Consider the following 13,202-nt stretch of genomic DNA (forward strand, 5'->3'; position numbering starts at 1 on the left):
AGATAACTCTGATTTGATATTATGTACCAACGTTATGAGCAGCAGGTTTGTGCTTAGAATCCCTTTCCATTGTACATAGGTGATAACAATAAGAATCCAAACGGATACTACCTATTACTCTACTAAAAGCATTACTACATTGGCCAAGAAGCTGTGGACAGGACGCGGTGGGGAGGTGCGTGTGCCGCTGTGAACGGCCGGCGGGGCCGACCGCGTGTATGGCGTCAGGTGACCGGAAGCACCTTGCTTCAGCTCTCAAAGGCAATTCTGAGCATGTTAACCGCGCAACAGAAGGGAGGCGCTGTACAGAGCAGGTCCTGCAGAGCCCCGAGTAATTACATAATCTTTTTTTTTTTTCCCAGCTAGTTATTAAAGTCCTTGTGGAAAACTGTAAGCTTTTGTACAGTGAGCAGTATAAAGTGCCGCTGGGATATACATATATTTATACATATATATATACCGAGGTTAAGTATTGTATCAGAATATTTGTCGTGAGATCCCTGCAGTCTCACTTAGCAACGTGTTGGGTCAGCCGCGAGGGCCTCCTCTACAGTTCATCCAGGTTCAGTGTCACGAGGCGACACGGACTGCACACCTCCGTGTGGATACGTGGGACGAGGGAAGTGCAAATAGTCGGCTGGCACACTGGGGACAACGACCCTGTAAGTCCTGTTCTGCTAAAAATATTTTTTTTTTATTTTTACAAAACCCATCTTTTTATTTCATAACAAAATTTTAAAGTACGTTTGTACTTCCTGCATAACATCAAGACATGGAAGGGGGAAATGCTACTGAAGGAAACCAAGTCGACGTCGGGGGACGGAACACAGCGTCAAAGGGCTGCTCGCAGGGGCGCAGCGCGCAAAGTGGCCTTATGCGTACGGATAGTGCAGTCGGTGGGGAGCGATCGGCTCTCGAAGGAGTAGCACAGCTAAGATGATGGGGTTTAAAGCAAAAAGTGCTGAGTAGGTCTAGTTCTGTGAAATCTGATTGCGTTCATTCTTAGAATGGGTCGCGGCGAAGAGAGAAGGCTCTCCGAGGCTTGTTGGCGGCCCCCGGCGGGCCGGGGCGCATGGCGGCCAGAGCCGGCCTGGGGAGGGAGACTTACAGAGCTGCCTCCCGCCGGCCAGCGGGAGACACAGTCCAGTCACCAGAATGGCCACAGCCGTCGGCCTTTGGCCCTCACAGGTGAACTAAGACCGCAGGAATGAGCTTTAAGAGTGAAAGGGAGAAATAAAAGCTCTTAAGTGATCTTTCCGCTCAAATTGGAAACACACAACTCCTGTTAGGTAAGCTAGGTTGCGTAACAGTTCAGAGGGGCACGGGATTCTAGGAGGAGAGGGAGAGAAGGTTGCTCCAGAGTTAATGAAAACGCAAAGGAAATCTTCGTGTTGTCCACCTCTGACAAGCTCCTGTCTTAACGGAAGTCTCCAGTATCACACCAGGTAATGTTAGGGGTTAATTTAAAAGTGCTGCTTAAGCTGCTTTGAATCTTCTGCCAATCCATGGCTTGGTGTTGTCTTACAATAAATTACTTATTTCATGTCTTACAGTTAATCCATATGCCATTTCCTTGGAATGCAAAAAACCTCACTTACTGCCCCCACCATACACCATCCTCCTAAAACAAACAAACAAAAAAATCACATAATATTTCCAAGCATTGTTCAAAAATAAAGCATTTTTGCAACCAATTCTCGCTATGAAACAATATGCACACAAAAATGTTATTTCTTAAGTTTCCATAGGGTCCTCTCACATGAGGCAAAACGGTGATTCTACAAGTGGCTGCGGGGCCACAACATGGTCATTCAAAGCTGTTTTTTTTATTTTTCTTTTTTGTCCATTTCAGTTCAAAATACTAAAACATTTAATCACTAAAGCATTAAAAAGAATTTACACTCTATTTTTGATCGGCTTACCTCTTCAGAAATATAGATACCCCCAAATGTGCAGCTATAAACATTACACGGCGTATCACACTATGGCAGCTCGTATGAAAACGTACAAAATGTGAATGTATTCAAAAACTATTCTGCAGGTACTATCTTTAAAGCAAGACATAAAATCATTATGAAGTCTTGTAAGCATAACACTGTTTCAACAGAAATAAATATAGAACACTTTCTGGTAAGTCACAGCAGCAAAAACCAAGAGGCATCCTTTCTTAAGCATGAGTTTCGTCACTAGAGCAGCTGTTCAGACCTGAATTCCTCTCACAGCCTGTTTTATATTTTCCAGGAGTGCCTTATTTTCTGGACTCTGATAACGGTCTTGATTTGTATACATTTCCGTCAAAGTAGTCACGTAAGCATCAAAATTTTGTTCATTGATTGGATCCTACGAGATATTAAATAGTAGTTCATATACAACTTTTATTTTCTGAATAGTATATTCACAAAAGCATAAAACAGTATCATAGCACAGTGCCCTGCCTCCATCAGACGTGACGGGCCTACTCAGGGCGACTTAATTTATGGGATCAGCCCCACCGATGTTTCTAGCCGTGGCGTCATGGTTGGGGTGGTGACCATGGGGTGATGGCGCAAGGGTGTCTAGGATGCTGCGTGCGGCCCGGCCGCGGCCTGGCCTCGGTCACTTACCATGTGCGGCAGCTGGATGTTGGCGAGGCTGTGGATCAGAGACTGGCTCAGGCTGGCCAGCTCGTGCAGGAGGGACTCGTTCTGCTGCTCGATGACCTTGTTCTCCTCTTCGATGGTCTTCAGGTTGCTCTCCATGGTGGTGATCTGGAACACACAGAGCGGCGCCACATGTAACAGCGGGCAGGCGCGGGCCTGCGCTCCGCTGCCCGGGGCTGGGACGCGACGGCGAGGGGCGCGCTTCTGCCCGCGTCCCGAGGCGGATCTGGCATCGGAGGTCTGGGTTTGCCCTTTTCACCACCTTTGGGGATTTGAACTGGACTCGTGACTTGTTGAGGTTTCCAGGCGGTGTGAAAGTTCTTTCACTCGCTGAACGGTCTGTGTTTGCACCCGGAACGTCCTCCTGTCCCTGCGGCTTACTGGGCGGCACTAGTTGCTTGGGACAGCATTTTGCTCACGGACTGTTAATGCATGCTCCTTTAACCAGCGCCTGACTTTGCCACGGTTGGGCCCTCAGGAAGCTCATCTCCCTGTGAGCTGCACTGTGCGGGGTGGGGAAGCCTCGGTCTCCCGACAGAGGCCTGCCTGGTGTCCAGGCTCAGCCTGTCCTTTATTGCCAAGGTCCAGGGCCTGAGCGCGGGCCTTGGGGCCGCCCCTACTACTCACACAGCTGGGAAGCAGAGCCTGTCACATGCCCCAGACCTGGCCTGGCTCCTGGGCAGCTGGCCAGTGGTGGCTGGGCTCGCTGGCTGGCCCATTTCCCTGCCTCCTCCACCTGGAGCCTTCTCGCAGTGCCCGTCCTTCCCCTGGCTCTCACCTGTACACTTCCTTGCCTTCACTTGCACTCGGTATAAATCCCGTTCTCTCCCTTTGGAACCTCCCATCGGTCCTCACAGCCGGGCCCAAGCCCAGGGCTGAAGCCAGCGGTGAGCCTGGAGATGCCCGTCAGGCAGTGAGGCGACCGGAGTCTCTCTATGGAAGGAACCTGTGGCCCCATGGTTCTCCTGGAGACTCCCCCCCACCCCCGCCATGGAAGACCCCTTTAAATAACAGGGCTAGCTGGGCGTGGTGGTGCATGCCTGTAATCCCAGAGGGAGGCTGAGGCAGGAGGATTGAAGGCTTAAGACTGGCCTCAGCAAAGTTGCCAGACTCGCAGCAGCCTAGCAAGACCTTGTTTCAGAACAAAAAGTGAAACGGGCTGAGGGTGCAGCTCAGAAGTAGAATGCCCCAGAGTTTAACACACACACACACACACACACACACACACACCACCACCACCACCACCACCACCACCACCACCACCACCACCACCACCACCACCACCACCACCACCACCAGGATTTCCCTCCTGCACTGGCGGCTGGCTCTCACTTATTATTCCTGATTACCAACTGAATGGATGCTCCCTCCTGGCAGCAGTGGACATGCCAGCCTGTTCCCCGGGCCAAGAGCAGCCTCCCTGGGGTTCCTGGGGACTTGCGGCTCTCCCGGGGCAGCTGTGAGCTCCCAAGTTTGAAGAGTAACTCAGGGAGCAGCAGGATTGCCAGAGTTCCCAGGGACAGGACAGGAGGAGGCAGAAGGAGGACGAGCCTCCGCCAGCCCTGTGCACTGAGTGGAGGCTGTGGCCTCCCCTCGCCTGGCCAGTGCTGCCCTGAGCAGTGGCCACATCGGGTCCTGGCCCTGACCCCCCCCACACACCCAGGACCCCGCAGCCTCTGCGGTCGTCAGTGAGCCTGTGTGGGGCTCCGCATGCAGGAGAAGCGTGGCCCCAGCTGGCCCCACCTGCACGGAGACAGACACAGCGACACCTGGACACCTGGGCGCCATGCCTGGGGCCACGCTGTAGGCGTCTTCCTGCACCGCGCCTTGCCGCACTATCCTGTGCTTGCGGATTCCTCCTCGGCCTGCCTTCGCCTTGCCTTCGCTGCTCAAGGGTCTAGACCCTCCAGAGGCTGATGCACCTCCCTGTGCCAAGGAAGCCTATACACGCCAAATCCCGCCTGGCCGCCACACGCAGCCCCCAGTGGGGCTGTGTTCTGTGGGTGGGTCCCACTCTGTGGACTCCACCCGAGCAGAGACTCCACATCCGCTTACACAGTGAGAGCATGCCCTGCACCTGCAGCCAGGACTTCTCTTTAGATCTTGGGAAGCCACTGGTCTGGCCAGCCCACGCTGCACCGAGGGGAGGTCTGGGATGGACTCTGAGCCTCCCCACATCCCTGCAAACAGCCGAGTCTCTACCTCAAGCTGGAACTCTAGACTCGCAGCTAGATTCAAATCCAGGCATGGAGGCCTTCCTCAAAGTGTGGGGACTCTGTGAGTCCTCCGGCTGCGGGCAGGGCACAGCTGAGCGGGTCAGGCAGGCCTCGGTTTACTCCTGGGAAGCAGGGACCACCTCACGCTGTGCAGTGTCATGGATGCAGTGTCGTGGATGAAGACGTCTCCCATTGCTGAGGCGTCTAAGCTGCGCAGCCACAGGCCCAGCGCTCCGCCCTTGACCTTCCTGCACGGGCCTCACTGAGGCAGATGTAGATCACACTGGGGAGGGGTGTGCAAGACCCTTCCTGTCACCGCCTGGGAGCCAGCTTGAGCACCAGCATCCTGGTTCCGCCTAGCATCCGGAGGTCCAAGGCAGGCCCTGGTTGGAGGACAGCCAAGCCTGAGACTGAGGGCTACTGGGCTGGTAGTGAAGGCTCCTTAGTGACCGCCTGACGTCGACCTCAGGGAGGGGATGCTGGGCCTGGCTTGGTGGTGTGTCCGCTAAGCTCTGAGGACTGCCAGGTTCCCTGTGATTAAAGCAGGAGGAGCCTAGGAAGGCGAGTCTGGTGGGTACAGTGGAGCTCTGGGAGGCTGCTGGACACGCTCTGGCAGCTCCTGAGGAAGTCCCACGGGCCAGCAGGACCTGCTCCCTGCTGTCGCCTCTGGGCCTCCGTATTTCCTAAGATAAGCCTCTGCTGGGACCAGGGATACTAGAGATCAAATTCAACCCGAGGCCTGATCCAAAAGGCCATGAGCTGCAATTGGTCCTTGCTTCTTTTAACAGTTAAAGAAAACCCCAAAAGAATCGCTCCATTTCATGGCATTCACAGGCCATATGGAGCTCACGGTGCCTCGTGGAGCTGTGCTGGGCGCAGGCACATGCTGTGGACGCAGCGTGCCGCTCGACGGGACAGCAGGGCAGAGGAGACCGCGGCGGTGTGGCCCAGAGCTGCCGCCTTTGCTCTGAAGCCTGGCCTGGGCTAAGCGCCTGGGACAGGGGGACGTGCTTGAAGACACTTGGAGAAGGAGCACAGAATGGACTGTGTTCCAGGCACTAGTGAGGCCGCAGAGGGAGGAGGTGTCCAGGGCAGGCCCTCGCAGAAGGGCGTCCAAGGATTTCAGGTCTCAGGCAGAACCATCATAGCCTCTCAAGTGGCCCACAAATACCTGCCTTCCAACCTGTGAGGTGGCTCCAGTCCCGGGGGCTGCTGAGCCAGAGCCGTGGAAGTTTTCAATAACAATCCGGCCTGGATGAACTGCTTCTCTTAAGTGTCTAATACTTACTCTCTTCCCCCCTCAGTACACCCTGACCCCTGACCCCAGGGTGACCTTGACCCCTGACTGTAACAGGACAGCTTCCCTGCCCCAGTGTTCCCTGGGCTCTCCTCTCCCCCACCACCCACGCCCTGGAATGCTGCGTTTCTCCTGGGGCCTTCTGTGACCCCAGACACCACTCTCACAGGCCTTCCTCCCCGCACTGCCCAGGCCACGCCTGCTCCACGCACTTCCTCCCTCTGCCCACTCCTCACTGGAAGCAATTTTGCATGTTGCATGGGGGACACTGAGCTCAACCTCATGGTTCCCAGCCTGAGTCCCCGCATCAGGAGGCATGCCTGTTCCTGGAGTGGTTGAGTTGAATGGAGGAGTTGTGCACTCAGGATCTCATGGAATCCAGAATTTAGGCCTGGCTGTTGCCCGCCCGGATGCCTGGCATATCATCAGCACCTGAAGTACGGGCTGCACTGAAGCCCGCTGAGCTGCGGCGGGGAGGCCCCAGGCACCTGTGGCCCTCCTGCATTCAGGATTTCTGATCTGAATGTGTGGGTTCAGAGACCCTGAAACAGACCCCCTGTTACTGAGCTGCAGAGCCTAAGAAGGCCCAGAGTTTTCATACATAGACGTTGTCTTGGCTGCACTGACTCAGGCACAAACACGGCTCTAACGGGTTCTAAATCAGTGAGGTCTCCACTCAGTTACACCAAGATGCTCTGGTCCCAGGTGTGAGTTCTTACGGGAGACAGGGAACTGCACACACTTGTCAGGTTGGCAAGAGCCTCGGGTAGGGGATGGGCACGACCTACGGTCTCAGCGTGACCTGAGTGTCCCCAAGGCTTTCTGCACTGAAAGCTGATCCCTGCTGGGAGGTGGGAGCCAGGTGCTGCAACCTCCATTAAAGGCGGGGCCTCTGGGAGGGGATCGGATTAGACAAGGCACCAGGGTGCAGCCCCGGAGTCCTGGTGGGCCAGAAGACATGTACACACACGTGCCCCATCCCTCCCACACCATGCCCTGAGCCTCCTTGGGACTCTGCCATCCAGGAGCCACCGCTACAAGTGGCCACCGGACCGTGTACCTCCAGAGCCATGGGGCACAATCCGCCTCTTCTCTTCGTAACCCAGCGGTCTGTGGCACGTGCTGGGAATGCCACACACTCACACGGGTGGCGACCGGGGTGTCGCCTGGGCAGGTGTCTGGGAGTGCCCCCTTGGACAGATTTAAGCCTGTCACTGGGTGAGTGAAGCCACGGCACCTGGACATTGGCCATTACGTCCTCCCACCTACCCGGGTTCCAGTGGGAGCGTCGGGTGCGGGCTGTTTGCCCGCAGCTTCTGTCTGCCTATTGCCATTCCTGTGCCTCCTGTTTAAGTGTAAGTGTGTGAGGCAGGCCCAGGGCTCTGAGTGGACACAGCAGGAGGAATGTGTCCATCTGTGGGAGACGACATTGCACCTGGGGTGGGACATGCCCCTTGCAGGCACCTGAGTCCTAGGGAAGGCCCTCCCTTGGCCTCACTCCTCTCCGGAATGCTGTGGGCCCTGGGGTCTGCATGCCCAGACATCAGGGGTACCAAGTAAATAGCACCGCTCCTCACAGTGTTGGGGTACCCCCATCACTATCGGGTATCAGGACACTGTGGCCTAGAATGACTTGGGGAGCCCTCTTTCCTTCTCTGGAAATAGGCAACCCCCTGGGAGTAGGTCCTCAGGTGTGTATCTCCTACACACACACACACACACACACACACACACACACACACACACACACACACGGCAAACCCCCCAAGACTACTCAGCTTCAGCAAACATTGCCACAAAATGCATTCAGCAGAGGACCAAGAAACAAGGCGCAGATGAGGAGCCGGGAGGAGAAGAGGCGGCCCCGAGCCGCGCCTGCCGAGCCCCTCACAGCACGCCTTAGAACTAGGATTGAGGGCTCCAAAAACTGTTACCTGAGTCCTGAGCTTAATCATGTCAGCCTCCATCTGGGAATTGGACTCGTTTAGCTCCTTGATTTCTTCATCTAACTGTTTGATTTCTTCGTCATTTTCTATACCTGGGATGGCAAAAGCAGCATGTTAAAACCGCGATGCCTGGAGACACCAGTCCAAATCGTGAGAGTTTTCTTTGTTCTTTTTCTATTTAGCATTGATAGGATTTGCTTGGAAAATAGACCCTTGCATTAAAATCTTGCCATAAAAAGAAAAAAATAGTCACAGTTTGTGACTGTTCTCTGCCACTGCCTCCCCTACAACTCAGGCACAAAAGAAGAAAAAAAAGGGAAAAATCAAACTAGGTGTGCAGAAAATACCCAGGCTGAACTCCAGAGCCGCAGGGTGAGTCTTAACCCTGGCAGAGGCCACTGGCGCTGGTGTTGATCGCCAGCTCCGTCCACTGTGCTCTGTCTCCCCAACCCCAGCCAGGCCCTGCAGTGGTGATGGCCACTCACCCCACGCTCTGGCCAGCCCAGATGTCAGCCTGGCCATGCAGCCTGCCAACACGTCAGCACTGGCACGTCCAGGCACGTGGGCAGGTCCCTGAGTCCGCGGAGGGGACTCTCAGCAAACCCCTCTCTGGCTGGGTTCGCTTGCTGTCAACCTTGCACTGCCAAGATCAGAATGAGGGTGCTCTTTTCTGGCTGGGGCTGTGTGGTCCCCGGTCAGGCAGACATAAGCAGAAGAAGAGAAGAAATGGTACAGACACAGTCACCCTCGAAATCCCAGAGCCTGGATCGCAGCTCCCCTGGCCCCTGGCCGCGGGGTCTCTGGGCACAACCTTGCTCGTGGGTGAGATACCATGTTAAGTGTTTTGTGAAGTGCCTGGCGCTCGCAGGAGCTAAATGTGAGCTTTCTCTCTGGGGCTGGACGGCCGCCCTGCCACCGTGAAGAGACAACCTAGTGAACAGCCGGTCTCATATTTGCGGTTCAGTTCTTTAAGGCTCCCGATACCCCAGAACCCATCCACCCTGGGACATGGGAGAGGGGCCGCCACCCCGTGCATGCTGGTTAACCAATCAACAGTCTTGTGTGTGTGCTTCTGCGTAAAGACGGCTTAGTGAGGGGTGTGTGAACTCATGGCAAGGTGCCGGCACCGTAGCCCTGCCTGAACCAAGCACCTCCAAGCACGCGGCAGCCTCTTGCTCTTAGGATCAGGAGGCAGCACGTCAGCTCTATGTCTGAGGCTGCAGTGTCACCCGCAAAAAGTATAACGTGCCACTGACAAAGAGCAGGAGAAGCCTGCTTGGGGGGGTGGGCACAGGACAGTGAGCATAGCCCGTCCGCCTCTGCAGGGAAGGTGCCCGGGCCACTCCCCACGTCCCCACTGTGCACGGAGACGCAGAGGCACCAGGAGCACTGTTGGACGTTGCAAAAGAACTGCGTCCAGTGGCAAGTTCACAGGATGGAGCTCGGGCCTCGTGAGGTGGGCCTGGGATGTTTCTAGGGCTCCAGGGCTGGGCCCCTCTGCTCTGCCCACACGCTCACTTCCTCGGTAAACTCTGCGTGCACCGAAGCAGGTCGGCAGCAGGAGGCACTTGAAAGGAAATGGATTTTGCAGATAGATTCAAGGAAGCAGGCGCTGGGCAGGCCGAAGAAGGGAGTGGGAAGAGGGGTGCTGGCTGTCAGGTCCCGAGAGCCCAAAGCTGCTCCAGGAGCCAGACTCAGGGCTGAGGGCCCGAGGCAGAGGTGGGGATGTGGGTGTGGACCTCAGGAGCCGAGAACCCAGCGCTGGATGACCTGGGGATGTGGGCTGCAGGCTAAGCTGGGATCTGATGCTGTCTAAGAGCAGAGGCCTGGGGCAGTGCTGGCGGGGGCACAGCGGGTGCTGTGGGCAGCAGGGCCAAGGGCGATGTGGTTACCATTGCTAGCCCGCTGCTTGATGGTCAGCATCTGCTCGCCCGACAGCTTGGCCTTCTTCATAGCTGACGTGGCTCGTGGGCATCCTGACAAGCTGTGGACAAGATATGAGATGGCCGTGAGTTGCGGGTGTCATCCTGAACCCCACAGATGCAGGCAAGCATTCCAGGCAATGCTTCATCAGGCCAGGGCAGCGAAAGGCTATCAGCATGTGGTAAGAAGGCCACTGGTGGAGGAGCCACTGGACACGGCTGTGGGCTCACGCACGCTGGGCTGAGATGGGAACGGGGGCATGTGGCCCTGCCGAGGTCTGCAGACGGGGCTCTGAGGAGGGGCACTTGCTCCTCGGTATACCTTTCAAAGCGGTTGGGAGTTGGCATGGATGGAGTGGTTGCCTAAAACCCCTCCTTACTGTGGAAAGCCTCATCCTTCCACCAAGGTTGGACTCTTGGCTCAACCTCAGGGCCCCCGGAGTGGGCGGGGCACGCCCAAGGACTCTGTACCCAGGCTCAGCCCTCCTCACCCCGCCCTCCTGCTTCCCCAGCACTGGAACAGACCCAGCGGGGAAAGCAGCCGCAGGGCCATCTCTCACTGAGATTTCTAGAGCCCGTGTGTGCTGATGTCACCAGCCACACAGTCATGGCTGGGCTGCCCGGCACAGCCTGCCTCAGCCTTCCAGCAGCCGGTCTGCACCTGCGCTCTCCACACCGCACTGGTCACATGCCCGACTGGCGCCTCTGGCCAGGGTGGTTTCTCTCACTCCATTTCTTTCTTGGTGAGCGTTTGCTAACGAGGGCATGTCCTTCGTGGGAGCTAGCCTTGTGCAGTGGGTGCTGCCTGCCCCGAGGGGCCTCTAGGCCGTGTCTCACCCCAACCTCATACCCGAATAGGAGGTCACTGCACACGGCCAGGGTCCATCTGGAACTCAATGTGCGGGTGAGACGGGCTGTTCTACATGTAGGGTATTGCGTCTGATGCACATTAGCATGGCTATTGCATAGCTGTGTGCTTCACCTGTGCACTAAGTGTGGACGGACCCTCTCCATAGGCATGATAGCATGTCAGGGACAGCTCTGTGTCCTTGTTCACCCAGCACGCGGGGATGGCCTGGGGGGATTACATGATGATTAGAAAGTGTCGCTGTGAATTCAATGACCTTCTCTTTCCTTCAGTCTCCTGTGGTAGCACTGGGGGTTGAACGGAGAGGCATTCTACCTCTGAGCTACACCTCCTGCAGTGTTTTGTTTTTACAAGCAAGGTCTTGCCAGGCTGTTGCTAGATCTGGCCTCAAGCTTGCAATCCTCCTGTCTCAGTCTCCCAACTGGGATTACAGGCATGCACCACCATGCCCAACTCTATAATGAAGCTTAATTTACCTGCTGTATTTTCTGGTGGGAATATTAGCCGTTGTTTTGGTTGAAAACATCATTGCATAACAAATATTTTCACTGTCCTTTATCCACAAAGGTCTTAGTCGCCTTTTTGATATGATACTTGCATCTCATAACTATACTAGAATATCTACACAGCCATGGTAGACTGGACATTTGAATCTGTACACATGAGTGTCAGGAGGCGGGGCCTCAGGAACGTGTGCGTTCAGGATGCGGGGCCTCAGGATGAGATGCCTGCCTCTTATAAAGGGACCCACAGTGTCTCTTGTCACTTCCACTCTGTGAAGACAGAAGCCACCCTCTATACACCAGAAGTAGGGCTTCACCAGACAGGGAAGCTGCGGGAGCCCTGCGCCTGGGCTTCCAGTCCCAGGGACTTGAGGAAGCCATGTCTACTGTTCGTGAGCCACTGGGCCTGTTACAAGAGCCACAAAGACCTAAGGTACCGCCGCCATTTGTTGCTTTCCCCAAAACCTTGCAGTACTGAACTGTGGTTAATGCCAACAATTCTAGATTCAGAAAGGAAGGGACCTTAGCTCAGAGGCACCACCACTCAGGCTTCCTCCTTCCCCACGGTGAGACCCTCTCAAAAGACACCAGGGGAAGAGGGATGCTGGGGGCCGAAGGCTCGGCCGGGGCGGGTGGCAGGAAGGCGGATCTCGTCACCGACCAGTGTCTCAGGAGCAACCCGTCCTCCCGGGGCTCCCTGCTCTAACTCCCTCCTGTATCACAGGCCACTCTGGCTGGCACGCCCTCTCCGGTGGTGTTGGAGCCAGGGTGCAACTTTCCCTTGAAGCACCGTGCTCCTCGGCTTCTGCTGTGCCCTGTGACCTCATCCCCCTGGGCAGTGCTAGGGGCAGGAGGACCCCAGCCGGGACCCCACGGCCGGCGCCCAGCAGTGGCACCCTGTGGGACCCAGCATAGTACCCCAAGTCTGGTGGGGGCTGGTGTGGAGGCGTCTGTGCGTCTGGGCAATTCTACTTCTGACTATGCGCTCCAGATTTCATTTGTGAGAAGTTAAAGAAGAGTTTATAACTCTCGAGATAATACACAGAGATTTAAAAACCATCTTTCCCTTCCTGAAACCAAAGGAGCTTCCTGAAAGCTCCTTCCACACAGGGGCTTGCCTGCCTGCAGCTCTTCCTGTGCCCGTACTCGGGACCTGGTGGCGCAGTCCCTGAAGTCCCCCATGCTACACATGAGGCAGACGGGTCCTGCCTGACCTAACCGTGGCGCGCTCTGAGGAAGGCACATGTGCTGAGGTAGCATGCAGTGTCTGTGCTGAGCATTGTTTACCAGCCAACAAAAGACGGAAGCTTCTGGTCAAGTTGGACAGGGCTGGGCGCGGTTCTGTGGAGTCAGCAACTCTTGGAGCAGGAGGAGGAGGAGGAAGAGGAGAAGGAGGAGGAGGAAGAAGAGGAAGAGGTAGAGAAGGAGGGAGAGGAGGAAGAGGAGGATGAAGAGGAGAAGGAAGAGGAGGAGAATAAGGAGGAGATGGAGGAGGAGGAGGAGGAGGAAGAGGAGGAGATGGAAGAAGAGGAGGAGGAGGAGATGGAGGAGATGGAAGAGGAGGAGATGGAGGAGATGGAGGAGGAGGAAGAGGAGAAGGAGGAGGAGATGAAGGAAAAAGAGGAGGAGGAGGAGGAACAGCTTGAGTTCCCAGACCCTTCAGACCCTGGCAGGAGAGGGAGAAAGAGGTGTCTTTGGGAGTACCCAGCACCAAGCACTCCTCCTCCTCCTGTTAAGTCCAAGTGGCGAAGCCCTGAGGAAACCGCCTGGGGAAGGAGCAGGGCTGAGGAGTTATAGCAGGAGGTTCAGGA

The 13,202-nt window shown here is 55.9% G+C and overlaps 1 protein-coding gene across 1 annotated transcript in view; it reads right to left on the reverse strand.

Annotated features, from left to right (window-relative positions):
* Positions 1–2,199: 2,199 nt before the first annotated feature.
* Positions 2,200–13,202, reverse strand: part of MYT1L (myelin transcription factor 1 like) — a gene marked incomplete at both ends in the record, with an annotated part of 127,913 nt that continues 116,910 nt past the window's right edge. Inside the window, 4 exon segments of the mRNA XM_080710960.1 lie at positions 2,200–2,340; positions 2,604–2,747; positions 8,087–8,190; positions 9,991–10,082. Coding sequence (XP_080567086.1) covers positions 2,200–2,340; positions 2,604–2,747; positions 8,087–8,190; positions 9,991–10,082 — 481 coding nt within the window.

Source organism: Muscardinus avellanarius (assembly GCF_963383645.1).
Source record: "Muscardinus avellanarius genome assembly, chromosome: 15".
Classification (NCBI taxonomy): domain Eukaryota; kingdom Metazoa; phylum Chordata; class Mammalia; order Rodentia; family Gliridae; genus Muscardinus; species Muscardinus avellanarius.